This window comes from Cucurbita moschata, unplaced genomic scaffold, assembly GCF_002738365.1.
Source record: "Cucurbita moschata cultivar Rifu unplaced genomic scaffold, Cmos_1.0 Cmo_Scf00006, whole genome shotgun sequence".
In the NCBI taxonomy this organism is placed as follows: Eukaryota; Viridiplantae; Streptophyta; class Magnoliopsida; order Cucurbitales; family Cucurbitaceae; genus Cucurbita; species Cucurbita moschata.
Genome location: NW_019268522.1, coordinates 1,218,685 through 1,242,876, shown reverse-complemented (window position 1 = coordinate 1,242,876; position 24,192 = coordinate 1,218,685). Strand labels below are relative to the sequence as shown.

General features: G+C 38.8%; 3 protein-coding genes across 4 annotated transcripts; 1 reads left to right on the top strand and 2 right to left on the bottom strand.

Moving 5' to 3' along the window:
* The first annotated feature begins 1,714 nt into the window (after positions 1-1,714).
* On the top strand, positions 1,715-2,092 carry LOC111444440 (sigma factor binding protein 1, chloroplastic-like). The gene has a single exon (XM_023082537.1). It carries the CDS (start codon positions 1,715-1,717, stop codon positions 2,090-2,092), a length of 378 nt encoding a protein of 125 aa, XP_022938305.1.
* A 2,566-nt stretch (positions 2,093-4,658) lies between these two features.
* LOC111444166 (myosin-11) lies at positions 4,659-16,746 on the bottom strand. 2 transcript variants are annotated; one of them, XM_023082153.1, is made up of 38 exons: positions 16,284-16,746; positions 15,430-15,558; positions 15,184-15,327; positions 14,957-15,102; positions 14,732-14,888; positions 14,128-14,186; positions 13,864-14,023; positions 13,599-13,748; positions 13,372-13,508; positions 13,142-13,288; positions 12,946-13,047; positions 12,201-12,258; positions 12,014-12,115; positions 11,901-11,938; positions 11,705-11,831; positions 11,457-11,627; positions 11,239-11,370; positions 11,049-11,158; positions 10,903-10,963; positions 10,580-10,757; positions 10,285-10,490; positions 9,494-9,613; positions 8,954-9,052; positions 8,490-8,711; positions 8,237-8,376; positions 7,977-8,088; positions 7,851-7,898; positions 7,515-7,766; positions 7,288-7,443; positions 6,995-7,201; positions 6,772-6,915; positions 6,626-6,696; positions 6,451-6,550; positions 6,321-6,377; positions 6,163-6,219; positions 5,974-6,054; positions 5,787-5,869; positions 4,659-5,112 (listed from the first exon to the last, which is right to left on the bottom strand). In XM_023082153.1, the coding sequence occupies exons 1-38, from the start codon at positions 16,284-16,286 to the stop codon at positions 4,989-4,991; spliced, it is 4,590 nt and encodes a 1,529-aa protein (XP_022937921.1). In that variant the 5' UTR covers positions 16,287-16,746; the 3' UTR covers positions 4,659-4,988. The 2 variants fall into 2 exon arrangements, with proteins under 2 accessions (XP_022937921.1, XP_022937920.1); XM_023082152.1 differs by lacking the exon at positions 16,284-16,746 and having other exon boundaries at positions 15,430-15,597.
* A 2,645-nt stretch (positions 16,747-19,391) lies between these two features.
* LOC111444168 (F-box protein At5g03970-like) lies at positions 19,392-23,274 on the bottom strand. Its single transcript, XM_023082156.1, has 2 exons — positions 22,833-23,274; positions 19,392-20,664 (listed from the first exon to the last, which is right to left on the bottom strand). Exons 1-2 carry the CDS (start codon positions 22,900-22,902, stop codon positions 19,424-19,426), a joined length of 1,311 nt encoding a protein of 436 aa, XP_022937924.1. The 5' UTR covers positions 22,903-23,274; the 3' UTR covers positions 19,392-19,423.
* Between the last annotated feature and the right edge of the window lie 918 nt (positions 23,275-24,192).

Here is a 24,192-nt window from a genome sequence, read left to right as displayed (position 1 = left end):
CTCCAATTTTAGTCAAAAGTGGTAAAGATTAAATTGGACAAAACAAGATAAGAACAAATAATAATAATAAATGTTTTGTGGAATTTTATGTAAAAAAACCTTAAAATAATAGATTTTCATGGCCACATGTTTTTTAATTTGTCAAAAGAATATATCAAATCCTTAAAGACATAGATTTATTATTATTTTCTTTAATTGGAAATAATATAAATATTAGGTGTTAAATGTTTGTTTATTATTTAAAAATTATAAATTGGAAAAAGAAAAAGGTATCATATAGAAAATTAATAGTCTTTAAATTGAAAATTTTGCATGTTACTTCATTGCTTAGGTGGCTAGTTATCAAAGTTGTACAATCGGTCAAACTGAAATACTGTGCTCGTATTGTATTATTGGGTCTATATATCGAAACTTATCCTTCCTAGTAAAACGTGGTATGTTCGAAGACTAGTATGACTAGCACGACAACCTCGAGCACGTTTCTCGCTTGTTGTTTTAGAAAGATGACCTTGTAGAATTTATTAATCTACGGATTGAGTTAAAAATAGGGTTATTCTATCTGTTTTTGGTAGATCGTGACCAAATCACTGTGTTCTTGCTTATAGATATGGAAGGTGGGTCACTTTCGAGGAAAATAAAACACCTTTATCGGATTAGAATCGATGACATCGAATGTGTTGTTCGGCTTCGTGAGTCTACATGTGTAACAGCCCAAGCCCATTGCTAACAGATATTATCCACTTTGCCCCTTTACTTATCGCCGTCAACTTTACGATTCCACACCCTTATAAGGAATGTTTCGTTCTCCCATCCAACCGATGTGGGATCTCACAATCCACCTCTCTTGGGGGCCAACGTTCTTGTAGCACACCGACCAGTGTTTGACTTTGATACCATTTGTAACAACCAAAATCCACTACTAACAGGTATTGTCCGTTTTGGCCCCACCTCTCTTAGAGGCTAGCGTTCTCGTAGTACACCGATCAGTGTTTGACTTTGATGCCATTTCTGACAACCAAAACCTACTACTAGCCGATATTGTTTGTTTTGGCTCCACCTCTTTTGGGGGGCCATCGTTCTCGTAGCCCACCGACCAGTGTTTGACTTTGATACCATTTGTTACAACCAAAACCTACTACTAGCAGATATTGTTCATTTTGTCCCCACCTCTCTTGGGGGCCATCGTTCTTGTAGCACACTGACCCGTATTTGACTTTGATACCATTTGTAACAACCAAAACCCACTACTAGTAGATATTGTTCGTTTTGACCACACCTCTCTTGGGGGCCATTGTTCTCGTAACACACCGACCAGTGTTTAACTTCGACACCATTTGTAACAACCAAAATCCACTACTAGCCGATATTGTCCGTTTTGGCCTGTTACATATCACCATCAACCTGGTTTCCCAAACTCTTGTAAGAAATGTTTCGTTACTCTCTCCAACCAATGTAGGGTCTCACAATATGTCTTTCTCGTTGCTCCCAACGACTTTTGGAAAAGTTAAGGAAAGACGGGCAGCCATGTTAGAAAAGTAATAATAGGTTGAAAATCGTACACATGGAAACATTGGACAAGTACGCATTCTACGTTTTTTCTTGCGCCACCAATGTTTTTCAAACATCTCTCCTTCTACGAAGCTCACATCAAAACCCTACAAAAACACCTATCTCCTCCTCCTTCACAAACACCCATCTTTTTTTCCCCTCTTTAATGGAGAATCTTAAAAGCCTTCCTAATCATCTTCGTCACGAGAAACTCGAAGCTTCGAACTACCGAGCAACAATGGCGAACAAACCCATCAAAGTTAAGTACATTTCAAGTCCCATGATGGTGAAGGCCAACAACGAGTTTGAGTTTCGAGCCATAGTTCAGAAGCTCACCGGCCAACACTCGGCCGATGATGCTTTTGATCGATCACCTCAAGAATTCAACCATGCTTTTTGTCCCCCGTCGTCTACGGTGACTTCTTTTGACTCGAAGGATTGTTATGATTTGGTTTCTAGTGATGCTTACGATCCGATCGGGGTCGGTGAAATGAAAGATTCTTTATATGGGTTTCAAGCTTCTTATGTTGATGTATGGAGATGAAAGTGAATTTTGTATTTAGTATTTTAGAGATAATTAATATAAATTTCATTTTGTTTTACCTTTTGCGAATGAGATGACCGAAAACTTAGAATTGAAAGTTACTATTTATACCATTATGATATCTCTTCTTTTTTAGTGGCTCAATCATAGAAACTTCATAGTTGAGCGTCCTTTACTTTGAGCAATTTTATGTTCGATGACCTCTTGAAAATTTCTTTAAAAGGCATGTAAGTGAGGACAAAACATGTTAGGATGACTCGTGTTTGTTGGTCTGTGGGGAGAGAGACAGAGTTTGACATGGAATTTTTGAATCTAAGAAAGGAACATGATATCAAATGCCAACGAGATATGTCCACATCAGCACGTTAATACATATATTCAAATCTCGAGGCTCAACTCTAGATAAGTGTGGAAGAGTACAGCTCACCAAATATTTTTCCATTTGCTTTCTTTTTCCTTAGATATTGTTTATATTACCTACTCCCACTTTCCCCTCCCTTTCCTCGAAACTAACCCTCCTTATCTACGGTATTTTTTTCTCTCTTTCGATTCGTTCAGCTCGATAGTAATTGATGTGTACTTTCAATCGAGAAGTCAGAGGTTGGGACCACTCTACTTCTCGAACCCTCTTTTATCTTTAAAAACTAAATTTACGGCTGAAAGTAAGGGTGTTAAAAAAAATTCGATGATCCGAAAATTTGAGTTGATTCACGGGTTTCTTTAATTCAATTCAAATAAATTATTAATTTAAAAAATACATTATTTTGTCCAACTTGAAATATACTTTATTTTTAGGCATCAACTTGTCGTATTATTGAAGCTTTGAAAGTTTAAGGATGTTACTTAATAAGATAAAAAATACTTAAATATTTTCTACCGTTTAGCCATATTAATACTTTATTTTAATTCCTTAAACGGGAATGATTTACATTGGATTGCTCAGACAAAGAAGTACCCCAAGTTAAACACGTTTGAGTTTTTATGATCGAGTGACTGAAAAGACAAGCGCATATCATCTCGGTTCATTCATGCTCTTCTTGTTTGGGACCATAACCTCTAATGCTTAAAGCATCTGCCCCGAACTTCGATCATAGTCGATGGGTTCGGTTTAAAAGCATCCACAACTTTTTCCTCTATGGAAATTAATAGTTTTGTCGTTTATGAATTTGTTTATTTTTCTTTGGAAAAGATTATGTTGATTGATAAATGATTGTGATTGATGTTGATTTTAAATTTGATTAGTATTAGTAAACCAAATGAATTTCAAACAACTATGGCCATAGATGTGACTAGTAAATATATGATAGAAAACATTTTGAAAATTTCAATATGTATTCAAACTCCAAATTTGACTTGAAAGTCTACTTTATCGGTTTTATTTTTGTTTCGGTTTAAATTATATTTTAGCTCGTGTACTTTGAATTAGGGGTATATATTGAACACGAGAATCTGAGTACTTGAACCGACCCAACCTAAATTATAAGGGTTGGGCTGGATTATACAGCATTTTGGGTTAAAAAGGATCAGATCAACTCGACCCAACTCGATTACGTTAAAAAAAAAAAGTGAGCTATTACGCACTCTTTCAAGGGTGGTTGCTTCTAGGGAAATCTCCTAGCTGTCTCTGCACCCTACCTCCTTTATCACTAAGCGGTCATTTAGGGGCTTTAGCTGGTGATTCGGGCTTTAGCTAGGGACTTTGATCCTTGTTATTTTAAGATCATATCTAGTATTCTGAGTTTGCCTCGATTTGTTACCACTCTCGCGGCCCGCACTAAAACAGTGCTTTACCCGCACTCAACGTATTTTGGGAGAACTAGCTAGCTCTGGGTTCGAGTGACATTTCACCCCTAACCACAACTCATCTGCTGATTCTTCAACATCAGTTAGTTTAGACCTCCACTTAGTTTTTTCACCCAAGCTTAACGGACAGGTAGTCTTGGGTTCAACTCAGGCATTAAAAAAATTTTAGGCTTAGCACTCGCTAACTTAGTAGCGAGCCAACGACACCTTTTCATGTTTCAAGGCCAAGAATATTGACCCGAGTTCTTCTTCCTCTCAAGTCCCGACTTGCGTTCTTCTTCCTCCTCACATCAAACTTCAACAATCTTTGAGCATCAGACTCCAACACATTAGGGTTTTTGAAGTTCGAGTTCTTCTTCTTCCACATATTCGTGACCCATCCCAATCCAACCCATGTACATACCCTACTTTGAATTTCATTTTATTTTATTTTATTCTAGTTCATGCAGTTTCAAACGTTTCATTCGATCCATATGCTTTCAATAAATCTTAAAATCAGTCACTACCAAGAAAACATCAACTGAAGCCTTAGGTTGACGTTGAACCCATGAAAAAATGTTGATAAAAAAGTCAACTCTATGTGGATCAAATCAGGGTGTTTGGTCAAATAGCCAAAATCACTCTCAAACATGTTTTTTTATGTAGTCTCGAAACCTCTTCTCTATGGCAAGAGGTCGATGAAAACGAATATTTTTTTTTTTTTTTTTTGTGGTAATTAAGGTTGACAAAACAATTTGAATCAAAACATTATTCTGAACTGATGACTTATTGTTATATATAAAGGTAATGGAAACAATCTCAGGGAAAATACAACTAAGAGATCTATGACAGGATGATGCCTTCTACTTCACTGGCTGTCTCAAGAACTCTAAAAACTCTGTAAACAAAGCTGGGCTACAACGAATGCTAGCAAGTGATTTCAAGCAATTTCTAAGCCATAATTTGGAGGCAGAGTTGGCTCCATTTCACCTCAAACTGCAGGGAATGTTTGAATCTGAGGAACCCTTTGAGGACATAAGCCTGTGGGGGGTTCCAATTCAGTTTGAATCTTGACAGTTTATGCTCCGACATGAAGAAACCGGAGATTCGTCTGTTAGTCTGTTCGAGGTAACAAGAAACTAAAGCCTGAGTTCTCCCGAATCAGTGGCGGTGGTTCGATGTCTCCGATGTCTATTTGCTCCATAGACTTTGATAAATCATCAACTGAGAATGGAATACTGGAGTACAAGCAACAGACATGTTAAGGTTGTTCTTGTTTTGTGTTTTCCCAAGAAAGAAAATTCAAAAGATAGATTAGTTCGCTAATTAAGAGGAAGATCATAGGTTTATGTACGGAACACTATCTCCATTAGTGCAACAGCTCAAGCCCACCGCTAAGCAGATATTGTCCTATTTGGGATTCCCCTCAAGGTTTTTAAAACGTGGCTGCGAAGGAGAGGTTTCCACACCCTTATAAAGAAGGCTTCGTTCTCCTTCTCCCATCGATGTTGGACCTCCCAACTCCACCGCCTTCGAGGCCTAGCATTCTTGCTGGCACACCGCCACATGTCCATCCCCCTTCGGGGATCAACCTCCTCGCTGCACATCGCTTGGTGTCTGGCTTTGATACCATTTGTAACAGCCCAAGCCCACCGCTATAGCAGATATTGTCCTCTTTGGGCTTCCTCTCAAGGTTCTTAAACGCATCTGCTAGAGAGAGGTTTCCACACTCTTATAAAGAATGCTTCTTTCTCCTCTCCAACCGATGGGGAATCTCACAATTAGTATGAGAACTTTTGGAAAAATCAAAAGCAAACCAATGAGAGCTTACGCTCAAAGTGGATAAAATATCGCACCATTGGGGAAGGTCGTGGTTTCTAACAAGATTAGTGACAATATTATTGATACTAACCTCGAATCGTCGTCCAATAGAAATGAATTACTAATTGCATGGTTCGAATCTTCAGTCATTAACACCCTCATATTGGATATAACCTAGGAGAACATTCAAACAATAAAGATCTATGCACTTTTGAAAAAAAAATGAACATAAACAAGGGTGCTTCATACAAAAAATGATAGAATGTGTAAGATCTTACATCAGGGGACACACTATGAGTACCATACTTGTCGTCCCAGTACATCGTACTGATACGATACAGCTGCTGTATACTTAGTACCTGCAAGCGAAGAATTTGGTTTCGTGAATTCCAAGGAAACGGTGAATAACTGCAAAAAACAGTTCTCGTGTATAAGCAGTGAATACAAAATGCTTAGACGTCACTTACGGGGCATAGATCGTGACTTATTTCGTCTAACGTCTTCTTTGGCTTCTGATGAATAACCTATTACATTACAAAAACAAGAATTCACCCCCGTTTCCTGTTTTCTAATTCAAAAAAATTTCGTGTAAGGAGTTGAACATAGTAAAATAATAGAGAGATACCAGAAACCCGATCGCTTGTCGTATATGCTTTAGCTCGTCCCAAGCAGAACCTGCATACTGTAGTTTCATTTCATCATTTAGTAACTGTATTTAACAAAACAAACAAGGTAAAGCAGCATATTCAAGGTACCTCATCAGTAGCTTTATAACACCAATGCTCTAATTCAGACAGTCCAGCTTTGACGTATTCACCGTTGCTAAACGAACAACACTCTCGTCGTAATAGAAGACTGTCGAAAAAGTAACCGACTGAGAAAAGTTCTTAGTTAAGTACTTCAGGAACAAGAAATGGAAGAGCTCAACACCTGTTAAATAGTTGAACGTTGATGAAAGAAAATATTTGTATGAAGACTTTACGAACCAAAAATGGAGGTACCTACAATGACATGAAACACATGAATGAATCAGGAAAAGAAAATTGTTTCAAAACAATCAAAAAGGTTCTGCATACATGATTTGCTTTTAAGGTGTTCAAGAAGTTCCCGAGGCTCTTCACGATTCCTTGCCAGTGAGCGATTAAGGCACGTTGCGCCTCCGTGGTGGCAACTGAACGAGAAGATCCCTTAACCAAACTTGCCCTTGATGTTCTTGGTGCCTTTTTCATATTACATGAACAGAACTTAGTAATTTGGAAGAAATGAAACTAAAGAAGTTAACCAGTTAACTACACATACCTGGATGCACAATCCTAGCAATGGAGAAATTTCTTTCTTCAAATTGTCTCTTATCATTCCATAAATTTTCTCTACATAGGCTGTCAGCTGCTGCTTGAACAGCAAAGCAGGGTACTTCGCTTCGACTTGTCGTAACGAGTCCACTCCACCACTAGTTCCACCATTGATTAAGGATAGACTAACTCCTTGTGGAGCTCCTCGAAAACTCTAGAGAAGGATAAAAAACGACATCGAATGAATTCAAGTATGATACTAGTTTATAAACAAGAGTTTTTTTGTTCTTATGCATTTACTTGAGTCATCCTCCCGAATAGCGTGGCTGATGATGATCGGCGACGTTGTGGAGCCATTCCAGCAGCGCCACTTGCTTTTAAAGTGCGCTGAAGCAGTAAGAGAAGCGTTGAAGCATTGGACAACCAATAGGCCAAGACGTCGTTGTTATCCTGAGTCTGTGTATATTCATTTTAGCAATGGCTCTAAATGTTAGAAAGAGATGGAAATAAGATCAATCAGTATGCACCTCAATGGCATGGCCAATGGTTTGAATTATCCTATCGAATACACTGGTGCGTTCGACTTCGAACGACCTCCATTGAAGCAGGCATTTGTAGATGATACAAGCAGCTATTGGCCTGTTGGCTGCAAAGCCAAGGTGCTGTGCAATACATCTAATGAGCAGTTCTTGATTCTCTTGCTGTTTCTCATTAAGAGATTTTTGAGGTTTGTCCTCTACTTCTGATTCCCTTTGGTTAATAGAAGGGCTGTGAAGATCCTGATTCAGTCATAATAAATGACAAAAATGAGTTTTTATTGATTCCTTCAAACAAATTCTATGTTCATGAAAAGTTTTACTAACCAAAGGCGTCCTCCCTTCCCCTCCATAATGACCACTTTCAGCACCTCTCTGTTATTTTGTCATAAAAATTTCACATATAAATATTGAGGCATTAATCTTTCCTACAATGCCAATATCTCACGATACCTGAAGAATCGATCTAGACCGTCCTGAGAGGATTTTATTAGGTGCCATAGACACGGCTTGTTGACGTAAAACTTGATTCTCTGATTCCAAATTGGAAAGCTTCTCTTCTAGCCTAATCAAGAGAGTGTTCAGTTAATCAATTCATCAAAGTCAAATTAGTAGCTCTTTCTCGAGTATAACGTAGCTGAAGTGGAGGATCGTTATGTGTTCGGGTTCAAAAGCATGAACTTCTCTATCCATTCTCAAAATAATGATATTACCTGGTCAATGATTCCTGGAGCTGATGAGCTTTTTTCTCTGTGTCTTCTAACTTTTTGCGTTGTTCTTCTCTAGACTGTTCTACTTCACCATATTTTTTCTCATATTCATCAGCTCTGTTCTTCTCCGTCTCCAGCGAGGTCTGAGACGTCGTAAAGTAAAGGTATTAATCAGTGTAGAAACCATGAACACGAGCTAACAACAAAAAATGAGTTAGCTAAATTCAGCTTATATGATGAACCAAATCATTACTACCTTTAAGCTTTCTACTTCTTCCGTCAAATCATCAATTTTCTTAGTATCTTCAACCAGAACTTGGGTTTCTTGTACAACAGGAGGTGCTTCTTCAGTGGCCTTCTTCACGACCTCTCGCTCCTTTACAAGCAATGCGTTTGTTTCATCAACTTTCGCCTGCAGTTCTTGCACGATATTTTGGAATTTCGCTATCTCCTGTGCTTTTGCCTCTTCCAGATCCGTCTGCATAGATGATTCAAAGGTTTGCAGGCAAAATATTTATCTTAGCTCAACTTCAGTTTCTGGGGTCAACCAAAAAGGATGATAAAGACAACAAGTAATTGATTATTTCAAATTGAAGGCATTGACTGAATGGCTTCTTAGGGTGTTATTCTCATAGTTTATTATCCAAGAATAAGTTCTAATATAAAACATAATCTGTGACATATATTATCAAATTTAATATCAAAACAGTATAAAATTACCCTTAGACGTTTTTCTAATTGTATGCGCCAAGTAAGTTCTTCCACTTTCTTTTCCAACTTATCCTTTGCTTCTTTAAGTGCACCAGTCTCCCTTGCAGCCTGAAAAAAAAAAAATCAGTTGCCAATTATAGAAACAGAGAACAAGGTTTGAAATTTTTAAGGATGTGAGATCCCACATCGGTTGGGAAGGAGAATGAAGTATTCTTTATAAGGATGTGGAAACCTCCCTCAGGCAGACAGTTTTTATGGGAAGGAGAATGAAGTATTCTTTATAAGGATGTGGAAACCTCCCTCTGGCAGACAGTTTTTAACGGAAGGAGAATGAAGTATTCTTTATAAGGATGTGGAAACCTCTCTCTGGCAGACGCTTTTTAAAAACTTTGAGGGGAAGCTCGAAAAGGAAAGCCCAAAGAGGACAATATCTACTAGTTGTGAGCTTGGGATGTTACAGGAAGTTTCTCGTGTTCATATTCATCGGGGGGATATTTTAAACTGATAAAAGTTTCAACTATACAAGATAATGAATTGATGAATGCTCACCAATTTGAGTTTTCTAAGTTCCTTTCTTGCAGTTTTTCCTCTCCATCTACATTGTGCAACTATTGACCCTCTCTGAAGTTTCTTATAGTACGAGGCAGCTTTATGGCAACGCCATCGAGCCTGCAATTTTACATATCAACGGAAGAACATTTAATCTAACAACAACAAAGAGATTGCTTGGATCAACCAAAATATTGTTGCTAATTAAGGGGTTGATCATGGGTTTATAAGTAAAAAAATGCACATCTCCATTGGTATGAGGCCTTTTGGGGAAACCAAAAGCAAAGCCATGAGAGCTTATGCTCAAAGTGGACAATATCATACCATTGTGGAGATTCATGATTCCTAACATTTGGTATCAGAGTCATGCCTTTAACTTAGTCATGTCAATAGAATTCTCAAATGTCGAACAAAGAACTTGTAAGCCTCGAAGGTGTAGTCATAAGTGACTCAAGTGTCGAACAAAGAGTGTATTTTGTTCGAGAACTCCAGAGAAGAAGTCAAGCCTCAATTAAGGGGAGGCTGTTCGAGGGCTCCATAGACCTCAGAGGAGGCTCTATGACGTACTTTGTTCGAGGGGAGGATTGTTGAGAATTGTTGGGAGAGAAGTCCTACATCGGCTAATTAAGGGGTTGATTATAAGTTTATAAGCAAGGAAAGGAATGCACATCTCCATTGGTACGAGACCTTTTGGGGAAGCCAAAAGCAAAGCCACGAGAGCTTATGCTCAAAGTGGACAATATCATACCATCGTGGAGGTTCGTGGTTTCTAACAAATATAAGTATGGAACCTGAATGATAATTGCCGCCTTTGTCTGCTTCCTAAATCGGAATTCATTCCGAGCTGCCATTGCTCTTAAACCAGTTTGCACAATAAGCACTGAGCTTTGTAGTTTCTTATAGGCTGATCTCGCATGAAATCTTCTAGCATTTTTCTGAATTTTCACAGCAGCTGCCTCCCTCTTCAAATTCTTGAAATGTTTGCAAGCCAGTTTTCCTATAATCATAGATGCATGTAATAAAAGAAATGTAGCAACCAACTTAACAGGAAGCTTATATACTGGAAAGTTATTTCAAATGGCTTACCTCTCCACCTAGATTGCACATGTATGGTCGCCTTTCGTAATGCAATAAACTGTTTGCGAGCGATATGGGTTCGTGTGCGCCGTTGAATAGTCTTTGCTGCATTACTCAGCACCTCAGCTCTCCGAGCATCTAATTCAGCCATCTGACCGGCTCTAAGGAATACTTTTGTCTTACCAATCTGCAAAATACAAGTTTAAACATATGCCTCATGTCCACCGTTTATGACTTCACGCTCGGGCATTAACTCCATTAAGAATAAGACGTGATGTTCGTAGATGTTTTGAACACATACAACCACTCAATCATTGTTTCACACACTTTACCTGAAACCCTTTAAGTCCCTGCTTTTCTAGTATCTTTTTGCAGACACTTTTTTCATCATAGCTGCTCACCAAGAAAAAGGTGGGGTTTCAGAATGCAGAATATCAATCCTTTAGGTTCTAAGGTTTACTAAACTAAAAGCACTTACTTTCCTTCCAAAGATTCTTCAGCTAAAATTCCGAATCGATTAATGAACTCAAAGAACGCACGGCGAGTAGGGTACCCTGCACAACTGATTCTGATTGCCTCTAAGACACCCTATAAAAGCATCATGACATTATGTAGAGAAGAATGATCAAATCCAGTTACTAGCTGACCAAAATAAGAGTAGTACTCACACCACACCGCAGTTGTTGCATTATGTTAACATTCTCGAAAATGGCAGGTTTTAAGAGGTTGTTTGGCTTTACACATCTGATGTAGTGAGGCTCTGTGGAATTTAATGTCTCCATTAACTGTTGTAGTTGTAGCTGTACAACAAAGAATCCTTAAGGTTGAGGTACTTCAACAAAGGATATCCTCATACATCGATATCGTATGATCGAGAGAAAGTTACCTTAAAGCGAGACCCGATTGAAGAAAACTTAGAAGATTTTGCAGATTCTTCTTTTAGTGGAGGAAAAAGGCCAGCAACAAATGAACATTTGGAGGCACTCAACAAATCCTGATATTCAGGAACAACATAATCCTTGTTTTTGTCCAAAAACTGGTCAGATTGATATAAAACCTGAAAACGAGTACTTCAATGGTAAGTGTAAAATCTTCCATGGCACGAGCAAAATTATGCCTCGGGGTTGATATTACCTCTCCAGCATAATGAGCGATGGTGAAATCCGTTCGAGAAAGCTTTGGCTTTATGAACCGCTTATGTGTTTTGAAAGTCTGATAGAGCTTGTTAGCAAATGTTTCGTGTGTCGACTTCGGAAACATGCTGAAAGAAAATGGTTAGTCTCCATAAAAAGTGATGTTTTAGGGGAGAATTAGAATAACAATAGATTACCAAGCTTCATCAAGGAGAGCCACTATTCCACCAGGTTTCTGTAAGATGAAGAAATTATGATAATATGAATGAACAATAATTGAGTATAAGAATATATCAAAATCATGTTTAACCTTTTCAATGAGATCTAACACATCTTGGTTGTCAACGAACTCGATATAACTCCAATCGATCTCTTCTTTCGTGTATTCTTCTTGTTCCATTTTGAAAACGTGCTGGACGGACACCGAAAAAAATGTATATTAACTAATGAAAACAAGAATTCGAATGGTGAAATGGTGAAATGATATCGGAATTCACCTGATTGAAATGTTGCTGTAACTTCTCATTTGTGAAATTAATACAGAACTGCTCAAAACTGCATAGCATGATATACTGAAATTAAGTTACAAGAATTTCCTTAATAAAACATAATCACATATATAAGGAATAATGCTTGACCATGATAAACAACAAGTAATATAGCCATATGTTGAAGGAGGCCTGATCCATGCCAAATGATGGCATTTAATGTGGCATAAAATTTCAGGGTGATACTAAGATTAAAAGAAGAAAACTAAGCTAATAATGGGACTCCAATAAGAACTCATGTCATGTAACAGCTCAAGTCCATCGCTAGCAGATATTGTTGTAGCATAAGCAGAAGTAAGATCGATTGTACTCACATACCCACGAATAGAAAGTAAACACAAAGACAAAGATTTACGTGGTTCAAAGAGAAGAAATTCCCCTACATCCACGACAGATAAATGAGAATTATGACAATATATCTTCATGACAATTTACAATAGATATTGTCCTCTTTGGGCTTTCCCTTTCGGGTTTCCCCTCAATATTTTTAAAACGCATCTGCTAGGAAGAGGTTTCCACACCCTTATAAAGGATGCTTTGTTCTCCTTTCCAACCGATGTGGGGGCTCACAATCTACCCTCCTTCGGGGCCCAACATGTCATTCACCCCCATCAACCAGCGGGCTCTAATATTGATATTCGGGTTGATTCAAACACTTTAATCAATATCCATCTGTACAATCATTATTCCTTACCTGTTAGCTTTGAAGCTTTCAAAACCGTAGATATCAAGGACACCGATCAAGGACTTGGAATTAGGATCTTGTCCAATTGAGACATTAATTTTATCAACCAGCCTACATATGGAAGAAAACATACATTTAGTTTCAGGGTGGAGCTCAATGATTAGCCATTAAAGTGGATGATATCTTTCAATAGCTGAGATCTTACCAGTCGAATAGCCGAGAATATATCGTTTTGGCCAAACCATCCCGACTAATAGCCGCACTTTGAGGATCCAGGCTTCGTTTGATCACTTCTTCAGGAGTGATCATGACACGCTTACATAATGCATCTTCAAGGCCAGCATTATCACACCTACAACAAGTGAAATTAGATGAATACCGACAATATATAAAGACGTAAACATATGAAGCGACATTCTAATGCAGGATGAGTACATGAGAAGCTCTGAAGTCATTTTAAGATGAAACTTCGCTTTGTCGTCTTTTGGAACTGATGAGTCGCCGTCTTTGCCCTTTGTAAATTCAATGTTACCGAGATGAAGAATTGCAGCAACAACTCTAAAAATTGCTTCCTGAAAAAGAGAGTAGAGAGGAAAGACATAAGAAGATAAGTAACTATGCTCAAATTTTGCATTAGTTACAAGCTTCAGCAGATGCCATACCTGCTCCTTGGCACTTATTCCAACAACATCCATAGCTCTTCTAGTGGCAAGATAGTCATGAGCATCACTTACATCAACCAGTTCATAGCAATTTGATTGATTAAGATAATGAAATGATTTGGGATTTCCCAGCTTGTACTTTTCAATTTCCTGTTATATCACAAACAACCTTACTCACAAGCCACAACTATGCCAATTCACATGTTTATGTGTTCTAAATAATCTAAAGCTCTCAGTTAGTGGTGCCAAAGAAACTGGTGAATACCTCCTGAGGTGCAGCACAAAGGAGGTAAAAGCAGTGATAATTGCGCTCGGGATCGGAAACTTGGCAAACACGAGATCTCTCAAGAAGGTAAGTTCTGATAGCTGCTCCTGAGATTCTTCCATGCTTGTCAAACTGGATTTCAACAAACTTACCAAAGCGACTGTATGGAGAGTGATTCTCAGCAACAATTTGAGAAATGAAAATTTGTGTTCTTGAATTGGTTTCTAGAAATGAGTTTTTGTTAACTCTCACTAAGAATTTTACCTGGAATTGTTATTTCTGACAGTTTTAGCATTTCCAAAAGCTTCAAGCACTGGATTTGACTGCAAATAAAGTCAAGGGAAGAAAAAACCATGAGACTTAAATCAAAATCTTAGATAAGTGTAACGGCCTAAGCCCACCGCTTGTAAATATTGTCCTCTTTGGCTTTCCCTTTCGGCTTTTCCCTCAAAGTTTTTAAAACGTGTCTGCTAAGGAGAGGTTTCCACACTCTTATGAAGAATGTTTCGTTCTCCTCCCCAACCGATGTAGGATTTCACAATCCACCCCCACTTCGGGGCCCAACGTCTTTGTTGGCACACCGCCTCGTGTCCACCCCCTTTCGAGCTCAGCCTCCTTGCTGGCACATTACCCGGTGTCTAGCTCTGATACCATTTGTAACAGCCCAAGCACACCGCTAGCAGATATTTTCCTCTTTGGGTTTTCCTTTTCGGGCTTCCTCTCAAAGTTTTTAAAACGTGTCAGCTAGGGAGAGGTTTCCACTCTTATAAAGAATGCTTCGTTCTCTCCCCAACCGATGTGGGATCTCACATCAGCTGTACTAGAGGAAAAAATAGCGGTTTGATATGAAAGTTCTAATTTATCATACCTCAAGAACTTGTTGCTCAACTGTTCGTCCTTCAGTGGCCGCCCGACCACCTAAAAACGCAAGGTACCGCATAAGCATCTTTGTGGTTTCAGTTTTCCCTGCTCCACTTTCACCACTGACCAGAATTGAATTACTTTTACCCTCAATAACCATTGCCCTGTTTCAATACAACTGTTAATCATTTGTGTGTGAAATTTCTTCAAGAATAACATGTTGAAATTTAACCTGTAAGCAACATCAGCAACAGCAAAAACATGAGGACTCAGCTCTCCAAATGGTGCCCCTTTGTATTGATGCATCATGTGACCATCATAAAGATGAGGCAATCTTTGGAATGGATTAATTGCAATAAGAATATTGCCAGTGTATGTCTGCAATAACAAGGAATATTATATGATTTCATTTTTTTCATGAACAGATCTACAGTTATAATATGAAGGGTGAAAATTTACATATATTTCGTTGAGTTCATATCGACTTTTTAAATTTTGTAGAACTCCCGGCTCGTGCAGGTAAGATAACTTCGTCATATCATCGACGCCACCAGCGGGAGCCTCCATATCTTTTGGATATATTTTGGATAATTTTGCAACAACCTGAAATTCCAAAATAGCATGACACACAAATCATTATTTGAGAGATGTATAGAGCAGATATTGACAGCAGCTTTAAAACGAAAAGACGAGATCTTCGCCTACTTTTTTTCCATTGCTGGCTTCGATCTCGGCTTCCTGCCCTGTAATCTTGGATACCAATCCATCAAGCCAAGCAACTTCTGGATCCTCAATCCAGACATGAGAACCTACAATAATGTTAACTGGTGTACCCTGCATGTGTAGAAAACAAAAACATGCTTCAGAAATCATCTCATTTTCACTTTCTTACAAGAAATATTGTCCAAAATTACTTCTGAACAGGAACACTTATGGAAAGTGACAATTCTTCTACCCATACAATGGAGGCATTTAACACAAACTCAAGTTGTAACGGCCCAAGCCCACCGCTAGCAGATATTGTCCTCTTTGAGCTTTCCCTTTCGGGCTTCCCCTTAAGGTTTTTAAAACGTGTCTGCTAGAGAGAGGTTTCCACACCCTTGATGCTTCGTTCTCCTCTCCAAGCGACGTGGGATCTCACACGAGTGTTCTCAAGTTCTTTATATTACATTCAATGAAAGGCAGTAATCCAAGATAGATATTTACTAGAGAATCTATATGACAGGAAGGCAGCAACCGACGAGCGCAAAATTTCAACCGTTCGATTAAAAGATCCAGATATTAGGGAATAAATGCCTTAGATTTACATTCTAACATTTCATGGTATCGTAGAATACATTAAAGAATAATCAACTACCATTACTGCATAAACAGACAGTTTTTGTAATCTATATTATTTTCAAGGCCTGTTTGGAGATATGAACAGATATCAATTAAAAGACATTTGCAGCAAAACATCATGAGCATCAAATCAGAATGCTATAAATGTTTCTGTGATCCACCAAACATAAAACCGGCAAGAAACACAACAAGATATTTGAGAGAAGAAGACCACCAACCATTTGAAATTCTGCAATCCGAAGCTTGTTTACGATTGGGGACCTTCGTCGAACACTTCAGCTGCCTAATTCATACACCATAAAAGAAACACAACAACTGAAAGAAATCGCGTCTTGATCAAAGCTAGAACGACCCAAAATGGCCCATTGGGCAAAAATCATGGCTAGATTCACATAAAAAAGCAGGAAATCAAAGATGGGTCGGAGCGTAACATGAAAAAATGCAGAAAAAGGGCATTTCCCAGAAGAAATTGTGACAAGGGAAATGAAGAAAATGAAGGAAAAGAAGGTATTGTGATGTGGGAAAGTAAAGAGTGTGTGCTTTAGAGAGAGAGAGGGAGTGAATGTGGATCCGATGAGATGAGGGAGTGACATTGTTGCAGGAAGGCCGGTAAGTTCGGTAGCTCCCTCAACTGCGCGCCAATTTGGGGCTACCAAGTCTCTCTTTACATGTCTCAGCAGGGTGTGCCAAATGCTACACTAACTTGCCATAAATCAACTCATCATCCTCACCCTACGATTCAAATCATCATCAACAGGCTAGACTAGATGCCTCCATGTTTGGTGGTACTAGAGATGTGGGCACGACCGAGACTCGTAATACAGCTTGTTTTAATTTCTATTCTCGTAAAATTTTCTATTTATTTTTGTGACGAAGGATATATTTATTTATTTATTTTTAAAAAATTATTCGTTTTAAATAATGAACCATATAACTTGTTACATATCTTAATAAACCCGGCCAAGAAAATATAATATAATGTTTTATTAACATAATTTCTATTTAAATTTGCGAAAAAGTATTTAATAGTTTTCAAAAAAAAAAAAATCTTCAACATATTTATTAAAACAAATTGAAGTATAATTTCAGTCTCGGGCCTCATTTAGCTAAGAAATTTTCGTTTAAACGAAATTTTCTTGTCCCATTCTCGGTTATATGGACATCTCTAGGTTGGAAGTAACAAAAATCCAATTGAACAAGTTATTTGTATGACGTTTGTTGAACTAAAAAAAATTATGATACGGGTTTTATTTTAATAATTTGGGGTTCTAGCCAACGAAAATATGTGATGTCCCACATTGGTTGAGGAGGAGAACAAACCACCATTTGTAAGGGTGTAGAAACCTTCCCCTAGCTGATGCATTTTAAAGCCTTGAGGGCTAACCCAAAGAGGACAATATCTGCTAGCGGTGGATCTGGGCCGTTACAAATGGTATCAGAGCCAGACATCGAATGATGTGCTAGCCTTCTTGCTATTTCTTGAAAGGAGTAGACACGAGGCGGTGTGCCAGTAAAGACGCTTGGGCCCCAAAGGGGGTGGAATTGGGGGCGGTCCCACATCAAATGGAGGAAGGAAAGAGTATCAGGGAGGACGCTGGGCCCCGAAGGGGGGTGGATTGTGATGTCCACATTGGAGGAGAACAAACCACTATTTAGAACGGGTGTGGAAACCTTAGCCAAATATCTGCTAGCCGTGGATCTGGGCCGTTACAAAATCTTTCTCAAAGTTCAGCCATTGAATTTTTTTATTAAAAGCGTTAGTTTAATAAAGCTCTAATCGTGACTCTAACTTATTTAAAATTAACTGATAATTCATCGGTTAAATATAACATTGAATTTTATGTATAATGTTATCCTAAAATTTCAACTTTATGTACAAAATTGAAAGGTTGATAATCGATTGGAAACAATTTAGAGTTCGGGAACCTAATGGACATAAAATTTGAAAGATATATTTGACGCTTCTTGAAAACGTTCAACGGGCTTGCTAGATATTTTTAACAATTTAGAGATCAAATAAATACAAGCCAGGGATATTATTGATCGTTAAAGATCGGTCAAGTTGCAAATTTGGTCTCTATGTGTGACACCCAAATAAAAGAAGGGTACATGAATGAACCGAGACTATATTCGAATGAGAGTGATCTTGAGGATATAATGACTAAAAAAGTCTTAAAGGAAATGAAAGTTACTATCTATACCAGCAAGATGTACCTTCCTTTCCGATTACTTGATCATAAGAATTTCATAGTTAAGCGTACTTGGAGCAATTCTATGTTGGGTGATCTCTTGAAAATTTTCCTAAGATGCCTGGAAGGAGTCGTGTTGGTCTATGGGGATAGTTTTCACTCTTAAGAATTGAGAAATAGGTAATATGACCATGTCGTAGAGGATTTAAGGGAATGATAGGCCCATCAGGTGCTAAATTTGAATTCCGAATCTCGGGCATGAGTTGTTAGACTATGGTTTTACAATGGTTAGAGTTAGTCCATGTGGTTTGATAAATCTCAATCTTATGGATTATTTAAGGAGTCTCAGCACGCGAGGACGTTGGGCCCTTACAAGGGTGTGGAAACCTCTCTCTACTAGCCCAAGACGACGCTTCTCTCTACTAGCCTAAGCCTCTCCCTAACAGACGTGTTTTAAAAACCGTGAGATGGACACTTCTCTCTACTAGCCTAGGCCTCTCCCTAACAAAGGACGCCTCTCTCGTCTAGCCTAGGCCTTTCCCTAATAGACAGGTTTTAAAAACCGTGAGATGGACACGATGGACGCCTCTCTCTTCTAGCCTAGGCCTTTCCCTAACAGACGGGTTTTAAAAATCGTGAGATGGACACGATGGACGCCTCTCTCTACTAGCCTTGTGTTTTAAAAACCATGTGATGGACGCCTCTCTCTCGCTCTCTCCTAGCCTAGGCCTCTCCCTAACAGAGGCATTTTAAAAACCGTGTGATGGACGCCTCTCTCTGCTAGCCTAGGTCTCTCCCTAACAAACGTGTTTTAAAAACCGTGAGATGGGCACCTCTCTCTGCTAGCCTAGGTCTCTCCTTAACAGACGTATTTTAAAAACGGTGAGATGAACGTCTCTCTCTCTCTGCTAGTCTAAGCCTCTCCCTAATAAACGCATTTTAAAAACGGTGAGATGGATGCCTCTCTGCTAGCCTAGGCTTCTCCCTAACAGACACGTTTTAAAAACCGTGAGACGGGACGACGATACGTAACGGACCAAAACGGACAATACCTGCTAGCGATGAATTTGACCGGTTACATTATCAAACTTTTAAAATCTTACAAAACAAATGGCAATCAAGCACAATGATCATTAACAAAAGAAGAAACAGGCATCTCATGGTTGATATCAATTATTAAAAGTGTTCGAGGGGTCAGGGAAAGGGGAATAAGGCCATATCTTCTGAAAGTAAGGCACCACTTTACAAGAATCCCATGGGATAGATACACCATCACAGTGGTAAGGAATCACAGCCAGTGTTTTGCTTCTGATATTACAAAGGTAGATGTTCGATCCCAATCGAATGAAAACAGATTCCGGGTTTCGATATATGAACGATAATACTTGAGGTTCTTTAGTACGAATACCTGAATTCGGGTTATGTTTGGACATCTCTTTGCTGCTCAGTCTGTGTCGTAACGTCCACCGGTACTCGTATCGATCGGTAACGGTAGCTTGCTCCTTGTACAGAATCCATATCTCCAACCCCATCTTTCCACTTTGACCATACTGCAAAAGCCCATCAGATGACTCACCTAAAATGGAGTCCTCATAGTCATAAGTCAGCTGACCAACCGGTAGCTTGATCGAGTTTATGCTCCTTTCTCTGAATCCCGGATCATAAATGGCTAAGCTTCGATACGTTCCGAACCAGTATATAACTTGGTCGATCACGGTTCCCACCGTCCATGGACTCAAAGAAAAATCTGAAGAACAAACAAGAGTTGATTGCTTCCATGTCCAAGTCATTGAGGAGAAAGTCTCTATAGAGATGGTGTTAATAACATCAACTTTGCATTCACAGCTCGCCCGAACGATTCTATATACCATATCTCCGTCAGCTTCACCACGGTTTTCAGTGATGAACGCGATACATAGACATTTATAATGCTTTCGAGGTTGAGGAAGAAGGCATCGATACTTCGTGACAGAATTCCAGACATAATAATTCTTAGGATGTCGGCCACAGAGCACAAGGCCATCAGAGTAGTCAATAAAATAGCCTAGCTTCCTTAAGAATCCAGATGACATTAAATCATCACCTTCTTTACATGTTGAAAGTAGAGGTAGAGCAGGCTCGTACCGTGGGCGCCTCAACCCGCCTTGTGGTCTGTCAATGTAAAGAAGATTGCATACAAAAAAGCCAAAAAGACGAGTGTGTGTGCCCCATTGCATCTCGTAACAACGTCGGAAAGGTAAATCACAGATCAGGTATAGCCATTTTTTCGACACGAGTATAAATTTGAAAACATGTTTCTCCGGTAAACGAAGGAGGATTTCGGTGAGGATGTCATCACATGCCAGAGCTGAATGAATACTATCACTAACCATTTTCCTCCCTCTATATCTGGAGAAGCGTCCATTATAGCCTATACATATTCATTTGCTATCAAGTTAAGATGTACTGCATTTCACATATGACAGCCACAGATATATGCAATGAATTCAACTGGAATGTGAAAGTTCAGAAATAAATAGAAGATCAAAAGATTAAAACGTTCATAGGCCCAAGCACACCGCCAGTAGATATTGTCTCTTTGGGCTTTCCCTTCTGCATTTCCCCTCAAGGTTTTAAAACACGTCCGTTAGGGAGAGATTTCTACTTCGTTCTCCTCTCCAACCGATGTGGACTGTCACAAATGGTATCAGACCCAGACACCCGACAGTGTGCTAGCAAGGACGTTGGGCCACCAAAGGAGGTGGATTGCGAGATCCCACATCGGTTGGAGAGGAGAACGAAACATTCCTTATAAGGGTGTAAAAATCTCTCCCTAACTGACTCGTTTTAAAACCTTGAGAGGAAGCTCAGATGGGCCACCAAAGGGTGGATTGCAAGATCCCACATCGGTTGGAGGGGGGAACAAAACATTCCTTATAAGAGTGTCAAAACCTCTCCCCAACAGACTTGTTTTAAAACCTCGAGCGGAAGTCCAGATGGGCCACCAAGGAGGTGGATTACGAGATCCCACATCGGTTGGAGAGGAGAACGAAACATTCCTTATAAGAGTGTCAAAACCTCTCTCTAACAGACTCATTTTAAAACCTTGAAGGAAATGCTCAACGAGGAAAATATTTGCTAGTGATGGATTTCAGCTGTTACGATGATGACAGACTCATATATGAGCTCACGTTGTTATAACACAACATACTGATGAACAACAAAAAGCTACTTAATGAAACTTCAGGAATGCAAATCAATCACAACCAGAACAATAAAAATCTGACATTGACGATATTCTTAACGACGATGCTTACGGGAGTATGCTTCCTGATCATCATAAAAGAACTGTCATAACTTGTTTAACTATTAATGCAACGTTTTAGTATCGAGCGCCGAATAACAAAGAGTTAAATACAGAGCTACAAGAGACAGATTAAACATTAGAACCCCTTAGGGACCAACAAAATGGCATTCCATGATTATACTTGCATCATGAATCAAAACATTTAGTATCATGAGCTTTTATTTAGTATCATTGTCGAGTTAATCAACTCAACATTTCTAACTCTCATCAAAGTGAACGGTTAAAGGGTAAGTAGAAAACTTCATCCAAGCATTATAAATGGTTATCAAAGAGAAGGGTCCAACGTTCAAGGTTCAAGTCTGTGAGATCCCAAGTCAGTTGGAGAGGGAAACAAAACATTCCTTATAAAAGTACGAAAATCTCTCTCTAGTAGACGCGTTTTAAAACCGTGAAGCTGAAAGCGATACATAACGGGTCAAAGCAGACAATATTTGCTAGTGGGTTTGAACGGTTACAAAGCTCCAAATTGAAAACATAATCACTACGAAATCTCCTCCCTCTCTGTAGGGCGCTCTCAGGCAAGCAAAGCTTCCCAGAGATTAGTGGGATAGGCCATGAGCATAACGTTGAGGATCGTTGGGAGAGAAGTCTCATATTAGCTAATTAAGGGGTTGATCATGAGTTTATAAGTAAGGAATACATCTCCATTGGTACGAGACCTTTTGAGAAAACCATAAACAAAGCCACGAGAGCTTACGCTCAAAGTGGACAATATCAGACCATTGTGGAGAATCGTGGTTCCTAACACATAGGTCCCGACACCTTAGCTATTCAAAAAAAATACCGAAAGCAAAACTAATAGTACAAATTCACATAGGATGCAACCTTTTGAACTAATTTGGTGTCAATCCCACGTTGAGTATCCAGTTCAATACGTCTGCTGAACACCAAAATGAACAAATCTAACGAAGATGACATAATATTGTCCAGCCAAGAACAGAGTACACAATGCAACATTAAACGCCTCGAAATCGTGCAAAAACATATATGTATATATCATCACAGACCCATAACACCTCAAACCTGAGAATCACATTACACCCAGAAGAAACACGATCAAAAAACAGACAATCTCATGAAAATCAAACATCAACGAGAAACCCAAAGATGAACACGAATGAATGTTGGAATGCAAAGATGAACACGAGAATCGAAACCCATCTGCATTTGACAAGAATCAACCCAAAAAATGGATTTCAAAAATTATTGATAGCGATTATGAAAGCGATCACCTCTGCCTGATGGGCGATTGCTTGAAGAAGTAGAAGCCGCCGCAATGGGAGAATTTTTTGCGTTGGGCATGTTTACATTGCAAGGAAATACGTAAATTTGTTAAGTGAAAATAAATAACAAATTTATGGATCAAAATGTAATTAGCTCGAAATTTATGGTTCATTTTGAAAAATTTGTGATATTGCAATACTATTATTATGCTCAACCCATTTTTCTTTATGTTCTTAAGGCGCCGCCATTTAGTTCTTCATCTTTCCATCTTTTATTCACAATTTCAATACCCACTTCATAAAAATGAAAGATTATGAGTTTTGTTAAGGAAGCGCTTACCAAGGTGGCGGTAGCGGCGGCGGCGGCAGCTAGCAGCGAGGTGGTAGCAAATCAAGATGTCCACCGGGCTAGCTTCCTCATGAACCTTCTCATTTATTTATTTATTTTTGTCGGGATGGGTCTGAGATTCTCAGCCGAACTCGAAATAGTCATTTTAAAAAAAAAATTTAGCGTAGAGCTTTTATTTTTCAATATAAATTATTAATTGGTGTTGATTCACTCGGATTAGAAAACTATTAATTATGAAAGAGCTTAATAGCACTGCTAGCAAATATTATCCTTTTTAGGCTTTTGCTCTCAATATTTTAAAACATGTCTATTATGGAGAGGTGTCCGCTTTGCTCTCAATATTTTAAAACATGTCTATTATGGAGAGGTGTTGCGTCCTCTCAATGTTTTAAAACATGTATGTTACGAAGAAGTGTCGCGTCCTCTCAATGTTTTAAAACATATTTGTTACGGAGAGGTGTTGCGTCCTCCCAATGTTTTGAAACATGTCTGTTACGGAGGGGTGTCGCGTCCCCTCAATGTTTTAAAACATGTCTATTACGGAGGGGTGTCGCGTCCTTTCAATGTTTTAAAACATGTCTGTTACGGAGAGGTATCGCGTCCTCTCAATGTTTTAAAACATGTATGTTACAGAGAAGTTTCTATACTCTCTGTTCCCCTCTCTAATCAATGTGGGATTTCACCCTCTCGTTCCCTATCTGAAGTTGTTGAGGGAGATCCAATGCAGAGACGGATTCGTAAAAGTATCCACCTTCCTAATATATTTTGCATATTTTAACTTCTAGGGTAAGGATCGACAACAGTAGTGTAGTCCAAGGAGATAAAGTTCATAATATTTCGAGCTCTTAGATTATTAGAGACTAAAATATACGGACAGATTCATCTAAAAATGTTTGCTATAACAAATTTATCTCAACACCGATGTCTCGCCTTCTTCTTCGTCCATAAACGAGTCAAGTCTTAACAAAATTTCATCTGGAAAGATGATTATCAGTTCAACGATGTAAGATGCCCTTCCCA